Here is a 14,274-nt window from a genome sequence, read left to right as displayed (position 1 = left end):
AAGGTAGCAGAGGGCACCACAACGTTGGTCAGCATAGGCCACGTAACACTAAGAAAGTCTTTTGTTATTTTAGGACACTGTTACGGTGCAGTAAATGACTCCTAAATGCAAAATAGGTACCCCTATACCGAGGGACTCCTACTTCAGTCCTGTAGGGCTTGTGGGGCTGCAGGTTTTCATTCTAACCATTGTCTTCATTAGTGAGCAGTTTTTGCTTATGATTAACTTTATTTTAATTGACTTGCCGTTTAGGACTTGTGGACACTGAAGTTGGAAAATGAGAGACAAAAACACCAATTTAAAATAAAAAACAATTTCTTTATTCTTGGTGAGTTAGAGAAAGAAAATATCCTCAATTTTTATTACCTAGCTTATTCATTAACCAAAGAGAGAAAAACATGGCAGTTCATTTTGAGGTCATACATAGATTGCTGTAAGTTACGGTTACATCCTAATTTATTACATGCAGGAGTGTACAGAGTTTATTACCAACTTAGAGTCATCAGGGCACTCGCATTCCTAAAAATTCGCCTTTATCAGCACACACACAAGACCAGTTTAAAGCAGTTTCTTATAGATCAGTATATTTTTTATAAAAAAAATTACATTCTTATAGCTTTAAGCAAGAATTCAGAAACTATGACATTGATTTTTAATATCACAGGGTGTTCTGTTAGTATCAAGAGGTCAGCATTTTCTCATAAAAGAATGCACACCAGTCTCATATTCTGTGCACAAACTTAATTCTTTTTCTACCTAAATGAAGAACAAATCCTATAGAAATAATAAATCCTATGGTTCTCTGCAGCATGATTCATACAAAATACAGTCCTTGGTATTTGTGAGTTAAATACTTACAATCGTTCAGTTAATGTTTTTTTCTTTCTCAGATGCATACCTCTTATTTGTTTTTCCATTAATTATCATCCAAACAATAATGAGATAATAAAATCCAACACCTGACCAAACTTAACGAGGGTCCATCCTACAGTATCTGAAAATTTAAGAAAGGTGAAGGTGTCAGTAATGTAGATCTGCTCAGGTCCACAAAACATTTTGATGGTGTTCTTAGAAAAAGAAATTCAAGACTTTTGGAAATGTCTACTGTGGCAGAATGAGAGCAGCAACACGCCATGGAATTAAATAATGGATTTAATTAACAACAAAAATCGGCTTCTAATTAAATTGCTTGGAATTTGAGGCTCTGACTTAGCTGGTCATCTGTTGGCTCACCTTGCATCTCATTTTCAATTGGCTGCCATTTAAGGGAAAAATAAAATTCAGAGGGGTAGTTTATATTAAAAAAAACAAAAAAAAAACCATGAAGCAATCAAAATGAAAAGAAATGAAATCAATTAACATTAGAAACTGACCACTGATTAAGAAAAGGGTGAGAATGAAAACCTGCAGTCTCAGTAGCACTCCAGGACCAGAGTTGGGGACCCCTACCCTATACTAATATTGACACTGGCACTTTTTAAACCTTGTTAAGATATAACAAAGTTTTTGTACATTCCAGCAGTTGACTATTGTATGCCCCTACCAGTAGGTACTGCCACTAGTTTGGGAGTAGACATGTGAATTTAAAAAAAGCACAAGCAAAGCCTTGTGAAAAATCTGTGTTTTATAACCTGATTAACCCAGGCCAGGGTTGATGTGGTAGGGGTGAAGCCTGTCCCAGGTAGCCTAGCGTGCAAGGCAAGGAACAAACCCTGGACAGGGTTCCAGTTCATCACATGGTGAACAGACACACACACACACACACGGGCCAATTTTACGTCTCCAATTCATCTAACTTGCATGTCTTTGGACAGTGGGAGGAAACCCATGCAGGCAACTCCATGCAGGGAGGACCTGGGACACGAACTGCTCCACCGTGCCACCTGCTTTATTAAAAGTACTAAATCTTTATCTCAAACAACGTGAGATGCAAATACACTTGGAGAAGGCCACGTCCTCCTTCCATTTCTTTTATAAGTTTTAAAAAAGGCATTGCTGTTATTTCATTCATTTGTCTTTCAAGTTTTATATTTTTCTGATGCTCTTTTCATTAGTAATTCTTTTCATGTAAGAGTACAATTTTTATTTCCTTCTGTAGAATAGCTTTTTTTTTTAATTCTTTAACTAGACTAGTACTGTTCCACGCTCCATCTTTAAAACCTTCAGAGTGTTGCTTTGTAAAAAAAAAAAAAAAAAAAAAAAAGTAAAAGTAAATTTCCTAATATGCTTTAAGCACAAAATGCTTACGTCTTTTGATTAAATTCTACTTACTACATTCAGTCAAATTTATAGGTTTTCTTAAGTGGCTTATTTAATTTTCTGTGCAGTACAATCTGTGATCCTTTTAGAAGAATTAAGTAACCTGCTAAAGGGCGAAATAGTGCTACCTACCATTGAGGAGACAAACTAATTTTCACTTTTCTTGTTTCTTAAACATTACACCACTGCCACCCAGTGGTTTCTTCAACCATCCTCATCCAGTCCATAGTTATGGGCACAAATCAATAATAAGCTTGGAATGGCATTTTCAATTCATTGTGTGCACACGCTCATGTTGGATAATTTAGAATTAAATCAAGAAATCTCAGTGATGGTGTTCCAGATCTGTGAAGGTAAACTAGAGTGTTTTGTTTTTTTTTTATTTAGATCAAGATGAATTGAAGAACACTAACCGTGAAAAAGTTCATCTTGTTGAAGATGGTAATGTATCCACATGCTGAAGTGTAGCTAAAGCTGTTTTGTGCTCAAGTAGCATGAGAGCTTTAGATTTTGGGAATCTTATGGTAGATGGACTGTTTAGAATATAAATTAGATTTTTTTGAAAACTGCATTTTTGAGCAGTTGTGCCAGTCCTTTAGTAGTGTTGTCACATCAACAGACTAGAATGAAGTTCTTACTTGTGTGTTCAACCAGCATGTAGCATAGTGTATCCAACAGGGGGCATAAGCTCTCTGACAGTTTCTGTTCTTTTTGAAATTAGTGTTACTAAACCAAAAATCAATCTACTGATCTATTGATCTGTGTATTATATAGTGCCTTTCACATAAGTATTTGTCCATCCGTCTACCCATCCAGGAATATTATACCATTCCTTAGTGCTAAGGCAGTAACTCTGAGATGAAAAAAATGTTGTCCGCATATTGATTTGGCAAAATTTTACACCGGATGCCCTTCCTGATGTAACCCTCCCCATTTATCTGGACTTGGGACCGGCACGAAGAAACACTGGTTTGTGCATTGCCCTGTGGCTGGGTCTGCAACTCTGAGATGAAGAAAGAAAAAAAAAATCTAAGGATTAGATGTACTTAGTTTCATTTAATATTGGTTTATGCTCTTTAAATAGATCACTCGACACATTTGAAAAGGTTTGTGGCAGCCACCCGTATGTTATTCCTGGCTGCAAAAGGTTTTGAAAGGAACAGAGATGTTCACAAGACTGAGTCCAAAACAGAACTGAACTTGAGTTGCAAAGATGGTGGTTTTAAATAATCGGACTGGAAGTGACGTAGGGGAACCGGAGGTGACCGTCTTCTGACATCCGTCGAGGTGCTGGAACCGGAAAGTGACGTCTTCAAGGTTGAGTAAGGTTTTCCCACGGCTGGTCTGTAGAAATAGCAGAAGATTTTGTGCACCCCGCCAGCCCCTGGCCTGGCGTGGAATTACCTTCACTTGGTCCATACAGTGTCCTCCTACTCGCACGTGCGTGACGGCTCTTAATAATAATTTGAAGGAAGCTTCTAGCAAAGCATGATGCAGCAGTGGGTTTCCTAGCAGTCTCCTCTGTCCACTTCCAGAGCTTCGGAGGCATCTTCTTAGATGTGGGCACGTCTTCCATCCGTCTGTAGGTCAGCTTATATTTTCATTGCAGTTGCTGGGGCTTTTATGTTGTAGTCACAGCATCTTTGGTTCCAAAATAAGAATGTGTGCTTACCAAACATGGGATTCAATCTTTGCCAGCACGGTTCAGTTTTAAATCGCATACAGTAACTGCTGGCCATATGTTAGAACATAAGAAATTTAACAACATAGAGGAGACTATTCGGTCCGTCAAGCCTGTTTGTTTAGCAAATAGCTAAGCTGTCCCCATATCTCGTTCAAATTCTTCTTAAAACTCCACGTCTCGGTAGTTTGTTCCAGGGTCTCACAACTCTGTGTCAAGTAGTGCTTAGAGCTTCTTGGCTTCAGTTTTAAATGCACTTCCCCTTACTAACTGACTTTCACCTAACAAGGGAACAACAGCTTTCTTTTAATAGCTTATCTGAGCTCCTCCATTCATCTCTTCTTAGCTTTGGTCTCCTCATTTGTGAAATTTCTTATGTTCTTATGTGAAGGCAAAGAAATGGTGAATTGATGATCGTCCATATTTAACTGATCTGGTTAGGTCATTGCTATCCAGCTGGCAGCCCACACTTGGTGTCCTTTCCTTGTTCTCAAATCTTTTCCACACCTGTTCTCGGTACACCCCCCAGCATCAGTCAATATAAGACGCATTAATCCAGACCTGATTCAGTCTTATAAGTGGGGAGTATCACTATGGCACACTTAACAAAAGCAAACACCAGTAAACCAGAGCTATTTATGCCCAGCATCAACAAAGAAGAGGGTGAGGTGCTGTGTGTGTAAAATAAAAGTAGAGCTGATATTCCATTGTCTTGTTTTTGTTTACATGGTACATGTATTATTTATGATAGGTTGATAACAATTGATTGTCTTTCAGTGATTTGCCCTGATGGGAAATCCAAATGCCCGAGTGACACCACCTGCTGCTTGCTTCTTAATGGCACCTATGGCTGCTGCCCAATGCCTAACGTAAGTTATGTAGCATCTGCACTAGTGTTGGGAGGTATACTGGTTCATACCGAAAAGTTTTTTATTTTTGTTATGATATGGATTTTTCTTATACCGCAACACTGGTTTAAATAGCCTAAATAACGTTCGGAATGTGGCGCAGCCGGAAACTGTGTAAGGGGGGACCTTTTGCACTGCTACACTGCTAAACACGCATGCAACGGAGTACATGCATTAGTGGAGATATTGAGCGGTGAAAATGGAATGAACATTCTGAAAATGAAGCTGTAGTAGACGATAAAGTTGAACATGATGACGTAGAAGAACTTTTGCCGAAAAAAGAAGCCGTTGTCTGGAGATACTTTGGTTTTAAAAGGTTGGATGTGGACCAAACAATTATTTACTGTAAATGCCGTCGAGCTAAAATTGTCGCCGGAGGCGGCAACACGAGCAATTTGCTGCAACACCTTAGCTGCAAACATGCTTTGGAGTACCATGAATGTATGGAACTAAGATTGGCACCCTCCATGTCCTCGAGTGAAACTGAAAAAGCGAGAGGACACTCGAGTGAGACGTCACTTGGAGACGTGTTTGCTAGAGGTACTGCCTACAACAAAAAAAGCAAGCGGTGGATCAAGATAACCAACGCCATTACAATCCATATAGCTAACATGTCGGTGGACAGAGATTGATAACATTAACAGAAAGTGTAGTTGGTTTACAAAAAATATTTACTATTTATTCCTTTTCTAAGACATGTTCAGTGCAATACAACTTTTGACAAGCACCTCTGAATATTTGAAGATGTATAAATGTCTCTTTGGATGGTTGAAAATATGTTGTCAAAATTATAGTTTAAGTTGTTTTTAAAATTTGTTCAATAAAAAGGTTCTATATATTGACTGCAACTGTTATGTAATGCGATTCCTTCTCTTCATTAGTGCCACCCCCTTGAAAACTGTCACTTTATAGCGCCATGCAAACCTGTATTAATACTTGTGTGCACATTAAAATGTTTTTTGTACAATGTACAATTCTCATGACGGTGGAATAGGTGGTTCTTAGCCAGTCTACTGCAGTAATTGCAGTGGAAAATGTGGTTAACATCCACTCATGCATGGGGAAAAAATACAGTTGAATACCGTGAAACCGGGATAATTTTGAAAAATACCGTGATATAGAATTTTGGTGATATCGCCCAGCACTAATCTGCATAAAGACTTTTCTGAAGAACAGTGAGTGTCAAGCACACACCTTGCACTGGCTGAAACAGAAGCGTTTTTATAGTGATTTGCACGCTGTTTTGTTACTACAGGGTCAGAATGGTATTCCGACCTCTAAATTACAAGAAGAGTGTCCTTGACATTTTTAAAAAGGAAAGTTTAATAAAAAAAAAAAATCTCAAACACAGATTCCTTTTACTATTCTGTTTGATTTGTTACTGCCCTGAAAGGTTATGATAGGATGGAGGAAGAAACTTAAATATACAGCAGCCTATCTTCAGCCTTATGTAACATCAGGAAATATCTTTTAATTATCAAGCTCCGTGCTAGTATTCTGCAATCTTCTTCCTCTTTTTTTCCACTTCTGTGTGGGGTTGATGTTCTTGAACACCCTTGCAGTCCAAACAGCCCTCACCCTGCACCACCTCCGGTGTTCTTTGTAATACAGAAGCTGGAATTTCCTGAGTTTATACACACTCTGAAAGAATCCTAAACCAAAAACCCTTATGTGAGACATCTTTAGTGTCCAATGTTAACAGACCTCATCCAAACCAAGATTAATTTAGTAAGAAAGGACACGCAGGCAGCTCCAGCTTCTGTATTACATCTTGGCCTGAAGAAGTCTGAGCTGCCTCGAAAGCTTGCATATTGTAATCTACTCGGTTAGCCAATAAAGAGTGTCATTTTGCTTCACTTCTCATTGCTTGCACAAATGGCTGACACAGTACATCACTGTACTACTACAGCAGTGGCAGACAATGAATACATGAAGTATAGCATTAAATGACAGGCTCAAGAAAAACTCTGTTCTGCTCGTTCAGTTGTCGGTGTGAGTGGCAGTCCAGTAGCTTTATGACCTGAGGGTATAAACTGTTCCTCACTCTAGTGGTGGTCCTGGATTGTACACAGATCTAACTGTCGGAGTGTGATGGATACAGATCTTTAATACTAGAATACCTCAAGCCTACAAAACAACTCCCAGGCCACCTTAAATTCCTTCGCACCTCTACATCAGCATCTTTTGTTTTGTAAATGTCAGTTACTTATTTAATAGCCAGATCGAATGTTATTTACTTCCTACAGCGTAAAGTCACAAGTAGACTGCAGAGCTTCCTATGTTTGATGGACACGGGCACGCTGACAAAGTATATGTGCAATGCTACTTCAGTACGCAAATGACTTTAGCTGCAGGTGGAAGCTCCTGTTGCACTTTACACAGCTGTTAAGTATAAGTAACATTATAAATGTTTTTCACATAAAGACCATCTCAAACAGAACTTTGCATGATACCTTGGCGAGCTTGGCATGCCCTGCTGTTTCGTTGAAGAACATACATGTGGCAAACTGACTGGCAGGATGATGCCAGACCTCTTGCTGCATCCAAACCGTGCCATCTTTCACCTTTACGCCTGGTACAGCTGCGTTGTCCTTATGTGTGAGTCGACATTTCTTGTGGGGAGGGCTTCTGTTCTCTTTCTCCGATACAGAACCCTCATCTGAGTTCACCTCTGTTATAGCACGTCTTATTGTGAAAACTAGCAGTGTCGGATCAGGGGGAGCATTAACGTGACTGTGAGAATAAAATTGAATAAAAAATAAGAAACGCTAACCTTTACAAGTTGCTGAAACAAATGAAATGTATGTTTTTATTGTATAATAGTAACGAGCAGCTCAGTACTCAAAACGTTAATTCTGGGAAGCGCCCAGAATCGAACCTGTGACTTCTTGATTAAGAGTCAGCAGTTACTATCGCCGCATCACCTAAGCCGTCGTGTCCATGTCGTACCCTAACCAGATTTCTTTTTCTTCGGTTATAGTGTTGAATAAAAGCGCACTTGTTTTGTTATGTGTACCTTTTGTGAAAGTGTTTGTTTGATATTTGGACTTCAGTCCTCACACTTTATACACTTCACGTCAAAATTTTGTCATTAGTACTATAACATGAAAAATGTTTCTGTTTTAGCTATGTGTTTAACATTTCTTGCATTTCTCATTTCCTCTCATCCAACATTTACATAGATCGTTGTAGACACGAAACACACATGAAATGCATGTGTTCCAAATAAATGATATATTATTTACCCAAAACACCTCCAGGCACCTCAAACCCAGATTAAGAGCCATGAGCTGGGAGAACTTTTTGCCCGAGTTGAGCTGTAGCAGTGGGGATGGAAGGCAGGCTGCTTGCTGCTTGTGCTGATCGACACATTTACAAAACAAAAGATGCTTATGGAGAGGTGCGAAGGAATTTAAGGTGGCCCGGGAATGTTTTTTTTTTTTTTTTTTTTTTTTTTTTGGTAGGCTTCAGGGATTCTAGTGTTAATAATAATAATGTTTGCCTTTCTGAGGCAATGCTGTTCTACAGTGAGGAATGTGGCCCTGTTTGAGCTTTGACCTTGATATCATCACTCTTTAGAGTTCTGTGTAGTCAATCCTTGGACTGCTTACTTAAAGAAGCCCACTACAATACTTGGGCCACTGACAACAGTCCTTCAGTCATCTCTGTCCTTGTGACTCCAGGAATAGCCCACTTGTTTTAATGTCTGACACCAGTTATTCAATGGGCATTCTCTTTTCCTCTTGCTGTAAGGATTTCAGGCAAAGGCTTGCCCGGTGATATTTGTAGTGGGCTTGTATGGCCAATCCATCCCCAGCATCTTTCTTCCTCACTACTTTTGTCAATATACAAATTGACCAGAATGGGACCAAATATTCCGTTCAGCTTTTTTTTTCTTCTTTGTATTAGTGAACATAAAAATATTGCAGTGGGTTAGGAACAAGTGCAGGCCACTTAATGTTGTTGACAAGCTCTGCTTAGAGAGATGAGGGAGTTAAACTATAGTGGCACATCAGTTTTTAATTCTGTATGGTCGTCTTAATGAGGTTGTGTGTATTTCTTGTTACAGGCCGTGTGCTGTCTGGACCACATACACTGCTGTCCTGCAGGCACTAAATGTGATCTGCCACACAGTACGTGTGTTTCTGCTAACGGGGAGACCCCACTAAGGAAGAAGATTCCGGCACTAACAAGGGGAAATGAGGACAAAGGTGAAATTCTACTATCCAGTCCTTGGAATGTGTGGTGTTGCCATTCCCTGACAGTAACAAGAGTTTGGTGTTCTTTTTGTGCAGTTTTTAATGTCCCATGTGATAGTGTGACTGCCTGTCCCGACAATACTACCTGCTGCAGAAACCAACAAGGAGTCTGGGCCTGTTGTCCTCTACCAAAGGTAAAATAGTTCATGCATTTTTTGGGGGGGGGGGGGGGGTTGCCTATCACTTTGTACTTTATTGTGGAGGTGTGGGATCACTAAATGAATAAAAAAAGGTTAGATAGAAATTTATTTTCCCGGGGGTAAATTTGGCTTTTGATAGGTAGATAGATATAAACACACACACACACACACACACTCTGTATGGTCGGAACACACACCAGACTCTCTGAAAAAGGAAAGAAAAGCTTCTGACTTGGCAGTCGCAGTTTAAGGCACCATACAGCCATACTGCCTTTGATATTAAAGAGCCCCCGTCACGTTTCCTGACACGCTTCCTCTAAATAATTTGTTGGTGGACAGTCCTCAATTCTAGAAAGTTTATTCAGTTCATCTGGGCATAGTTCTTTTTCAGGGAGATATGTTACATTATTCATCCAAGTGACTTCCTCAGTCTCAGTTGACTGCAGGTTTCTCCAACCTTATAAACAGTACCTTTGCATAATGACCGAAGCTAGCACCATTGACTTAACAATGGACCGTGTGATCAATGATATGCAAATTGTCCATTGATCAATGGCCATGAGTACCATTCACAGAGAGTTGGGGAATGGCTGCAATTACAGCATTGTAAGATGGTGAAAGATGTACCCTTAGGCCTCCTCCTCGGTTCAGAGATGGTCGTTCCTTTTTCACATAAATGGCTTCCTTGACTCCTCGCTCAAACCTGCGTTCCTCCCTGTCCAGGATGTGCACATCTTCATCACTGAAAGAGCGACCACTGCCCTGTAGGTGTAAATAGACTGCGGAGTCCTGGCCTGACGAGGTAGCTCTTCTGTGTTGTGCCAGTGGTTGTTTGGTTTCCCCAATGTATAATTCACGGCAATCCCTCTTGGCACTTAATTGCGTAAACTATATTACTCTTGTCTGTGCCGGGGCACCAGGTCCTTGGGATGGACCAGTTTTTGCCGTAGCGTGTTTTGGGGTTTGAAAGCCAATGAGACCCAGTGTTTTGAAAAAATGTGTCTCAGCTGTTCCAATACTCATGACAGAAGGGATCACCAAAGGTTTTCGCTTAGGCAGCGGTTGTCCTTCCTCTCTCCTGGATTTGACAGAAGTCCAGCTGGGATAACTCAGGGCCTTTCTGATGTTCTGCTTCCCTGCCCACTGTGTCTGTGGGTATGGTGTTTGCTCAGTGTTGTAGAGTCCTGATGACACCTATTTTGTGCTCTAGTGGATGGTGAGAGTCAAACCTTAAATACTGATCCGTATGCGTTGGTTTACGGTACACATCAACTTTCAATGTTAGTGTGTCCGAGAGAGAGGATGTAATGGAACTCCAGTTTGTTCTTATTCCCTCCTTTGCTACTACCTCCAGGGTTTTCAGAGTGAGCTCCAGTACTGATCCTGCCCGTTTAAGTAGCTTGTTAGTTCTGTGGGCTTCTCCTTGAAGTGACGACGTAGTGGTGCTACATGAATGGGAACGTCTTAAATGTGTTTTGTGCTGAGGTCTTCTGGCCCGTTTTATATAGTTTGTGTGTCTGTTTAAATGTTTTCCCCCTGGAAACAACAAAGGGGGAAGGAGAACGCTGTAGAGCTGTGACCACTCGAGGTAATTGTCCCTGTCAATCACATCCATTCCATCTGGGCCATTGCTATATAAACAAGAGAATGAAAAGAAATGGAGGATCAGTTACACCCTTTTCACACTTGCTGCTATCGATTTGGCAAACATTCAACTGCTTCACCATCACTACGCAAACCCCAGGGTTCAGGATCATACTGACACGCCGAGGAGAGCACGGTGAGACAGTTTTTTGTCGTTTGGGGAAGTGATTTGGAAGAAGTACAACTTGTCTAGTCTAACGTTCCCTCAGGTTGACAGACCCACGGGTCTTGGCGGTGTAGTTGCCGGTCCAGCCGTTACAATGTTACCAGCCCTGCACGCCACACTGCCCGTCACAAAGTTGTAGAAGATGTGAAGGATGTCACTGTCTACATTAAAAGTAATGCAGTCACCTACGAAAAAAGAGGCTTCACTGCCCATTGTTGTTCCTCTGTGTTAAGAGAACAGTCCAACCTACCACTGATGTGGAACCTTAAGGACTTGGAAGAATGCACCAACTCCACATCCACTCCCTGTATAGTAACTGGATACAGAGGCTCTTTGTTGTGGTGAAAGTCAATAACCAGTTTCTTGGTTTTGTTAATGTTTAGTTGCAGAATAGTTCTTTCTGACCCAAGAAACAGACTTTTCCACCGGACTCCTCTCATCTGTCTTGCCCCCTTACCCTTGTCAACACACCCCATAGCTGCAGAATCATCAGAAAATATCTGAACGTGACCGGACTTGGTGTTGTACTTGAAGTCTATGGTATGCAGGGTGATGTGAAAATGAGAATGGACTGTTTCATGTGGCATGGCATCCTAAATTCATTGATGGTGATTATGCTGGATACAAAAGTTTGTCTTATAACACTATTACACCTTTTATTGGCTAACTAAAAAGATTACAATATGCAAGTTTCCGAGGCAACTCGGGCCCTTTCTTCAGGCTAGATACAATTACAATTACATCGTGCCTGAAGAAGGGGCCTGAGTGGCTTCGAAAACTTGCATATTCTAATCTTTTTAGTTAGCCAATAAAAGGTGTCATTTTGCTTGACTTCTCATTACATCCATAATGGCTAACACGGTACAACACCCTAGTACTAAACACAATTACACTTAACTTTTTTTAATTAAGAATTCCAAATCCCATCTTGCTGTAGGCTGTGTGCTGCAACGACCACGTGCACTGCTGTCCTGAAGGAACCACTTGTGACCTGACCACTGCACAATGCAACTCGAAAGCCGTTTCTGTTCCCTGGTTGAAGAAACTGCCAGCTAAGAATATTGCTGTGAATGAAGTCAAATGGCGACGACACAAAGAGCTGTCCAAATGGGAACACCTGCTGCAAAAAGAGCACTGGAGCCTGGGGCTGCTGTCCATTGCCTAATGTGAGTTTCCCAATGGAAAGATGTGCTTGCTGGGGGTTTCACACTGATATTGTAACTCTTGGGGTCTTTTTGTAATTTACTGTTTTAATGTGAACTTGCCTTCTTTTCAAAGCTTTATGCTGATTTAATCAATTTTAAAAGAAAGATCTAAAAGAAACCTAACGCATTGGAAGCAGAAGGTAAGTGTATTTTCAAAAACTGGTTCATTACCTTGCAGTCTTTGCTAAGTGTTCAATCATTTTACACACACACACACACCTCAGGGTCAGTGAAATTTTGTCATTGGTTGAGTGACTGCAATGCATAATTGGAAGTGCAGCAGTCAATAGGTTGTCTAGTTGGTTAGTAGAAGAGTGATTAGCCATTCAGAACATTTCAACTCAAGGAACTTATTTATTTAATTGGATATACTTTTGTTAATCCTGAGTGGAAAGTGTCTTTTCACATGACCTTTGGGGGTCAGAGTGCACCATGTACGGTGCCCCTGGAGCAATTTTCAGGTAAAGGGCCTTGCTTGAGGGACCAACGGAGTAGGATTCCCTTCTGGCAGTTAATGGGATTTGAACCAGCAATCTTCCAGATACCAGCACAGATCCCTAGCTGCGGAGCCCGCACTTATTAGTGACATCTTTAAGATTTTAGGCAAATGACTTAGTCCTAACTTGACATGGCTACCCTTCAATCACACCATGTTCTACTTACATTATTTTAAAAGCAGTTAATGTTTGAGAGGGGGGGAAAAAAAAAATCATATACGCTCCTTTCAAGATGGCCAAACAAAACAGATCAAATTTTCTTCTGTAATTTCTTTTCACAATGGTGCCAAGCATTGGGATTCTGGTATAGGATTGCAGGAAAGCGGCCATGTCACATAATGAGAACCCTGATGAGGCGCTTCATAGTTCACATTTTAGGATTGTACTGTGTTTGGACTTTTCCATGCCTCTATCTTGTCCCATATCTTTTTGCAGTCATTGTAATCCTTGTATTGGGTTGCTCGAAGGAGGAATAAGAAAAAAATAAAGTTGATCAAAGCTAGCCCTTTAACTATAGGGTTTTGGTTTGCGTCCTGTCTAGTTTAAAATGGTGAAAACTATAGTGTTCATTTTTTGTGTTTTTTTTTTTTGATCTTATTGAATTTATTAAAAGCATATAACATTCCATACAATCAAGTCAAACTTAACAAAAACTAAATTCAAATCCACCCCCCATCATTGAGAAAGAGAGGAAGGCCAACAGCCAGAGCAAAACTGTTGAGAGTAGTAAAGAGAGAAAGGAATCTCTCAATCCCCCCCAATATAAACGCTTATTCTAAAATATTATTGATTAGGTCCTGCCAGGTTTTAAAGTTTTGAGCAGATCCTCTAAGTGAGGATTTGATTTTTTTCCAATTTCAAATAGTATAGAACAGGGGTGGGCAAAGTCATTCCTGGAGGGCCGCAGTGGCTGCAGGTTTTTTGATCCAACCCAGTTGCTGAATTAGAAAACAATGCTTGCCAATAATTAAATTTTATGGATTGTTAGTGCTTTAACTCTGCCACGTCTGTTCATCTGAGATTTTTTTTTTCCTTCTTTTTGAAGTCTAAAATGGAGGAGTAATTCTCAGTCCTTCACCTTTTGTCTACAGTTGCCTTCCAAGTATTTAATTAAACCAATTAGCGCAAGATAAATACACACAGGTGTAAATGGTAACAAGCTAAATGGAGAAATATAGCTTTCCTTTGTCATTTGCATCTTATTGCTAATAAGGAGCCATTAAAAACCAAGAATCCAGCTGTTTAAGACTAAAATAAGCAATAAGGATTCAACATTTTAACAAGCGAGACATCTAAAATGAAGCAGAAGTGTCACTTGAGCAATAAGTGTTCCTTATTAGGCCATTGGGTTGGAACAAAAACCTGCAGCCACTGCAGCCCTCCAGGAATGACTTTGCCCACCCCTGGTATAGAACATCGGTTACCCTCTGACTTGAAAGAGTTGGGCTAGGATTCTTCCAATTGAGCAACATAAGACAACATGCCAATAGTGAAATGAAAGCAATTCCAGTTTGT

The 14,274-nt window shown here is 40.3% G+C and overlaps 1 protein-coding gene and 1 long non-coding RNA gene across 2 annotated transcripts in view; one reads left to right on the top strand and one right to left on the bottom strand.

Moving 5' to 3' along the window:
* The window catches only part of LOC127530168 (uncharacterized), a 556,902-nt gene that overhangs the window by 333,782 nt on the left and 208,846 nt on the right, over window positions 1-14,274 (bottom strand). The window lies entirely within an intron of this gene.
* Window positions 1-14,274, top strand: part of LOC114664556 (progranulin-like) — a 74,858-nt gene that overhangs the window by 45,453 nt on the left and 15,131 nt on the right. Inside the window, 6 exon segments of the mRNA XM_028818718.2 lie at window positions 2,647-2,700; window positions 4,718-4,809; window positions 8,918-9,059; window positions 9,144-9,241; window positions 11,995-12,137; window positions 12,139-12,223. Of these exon segments, the coding sequence (XP_028674551.2) occupies window positions 2,647-2,700; window positions 4,718-4,809; window positions 8,918-9,059; window positions 9,144-9,241; window positions 11,995-12,137; window positions 12,139-12,223 (614 nt within the window).

This window comes from Erpetoichthys calabaricus, chromosome 14, assembly GCF_900747795.2.
Source record: "Erpetoichthys calabaricus chromosome 14, fErpCal1.3, whole genome shotgun sequence".
NCBI lineage: Eukaryota > Metazoa > Chordata > Cladistia > Polypteriformes > Polypteridae > Erpetoichthys > Erpetoichthys calabaricus.
The sequence above is the reverse complement of the archived record's forward strand: the minus strand, read 5'-3'. Positions and strand labels throughout refer to the sequence as shown.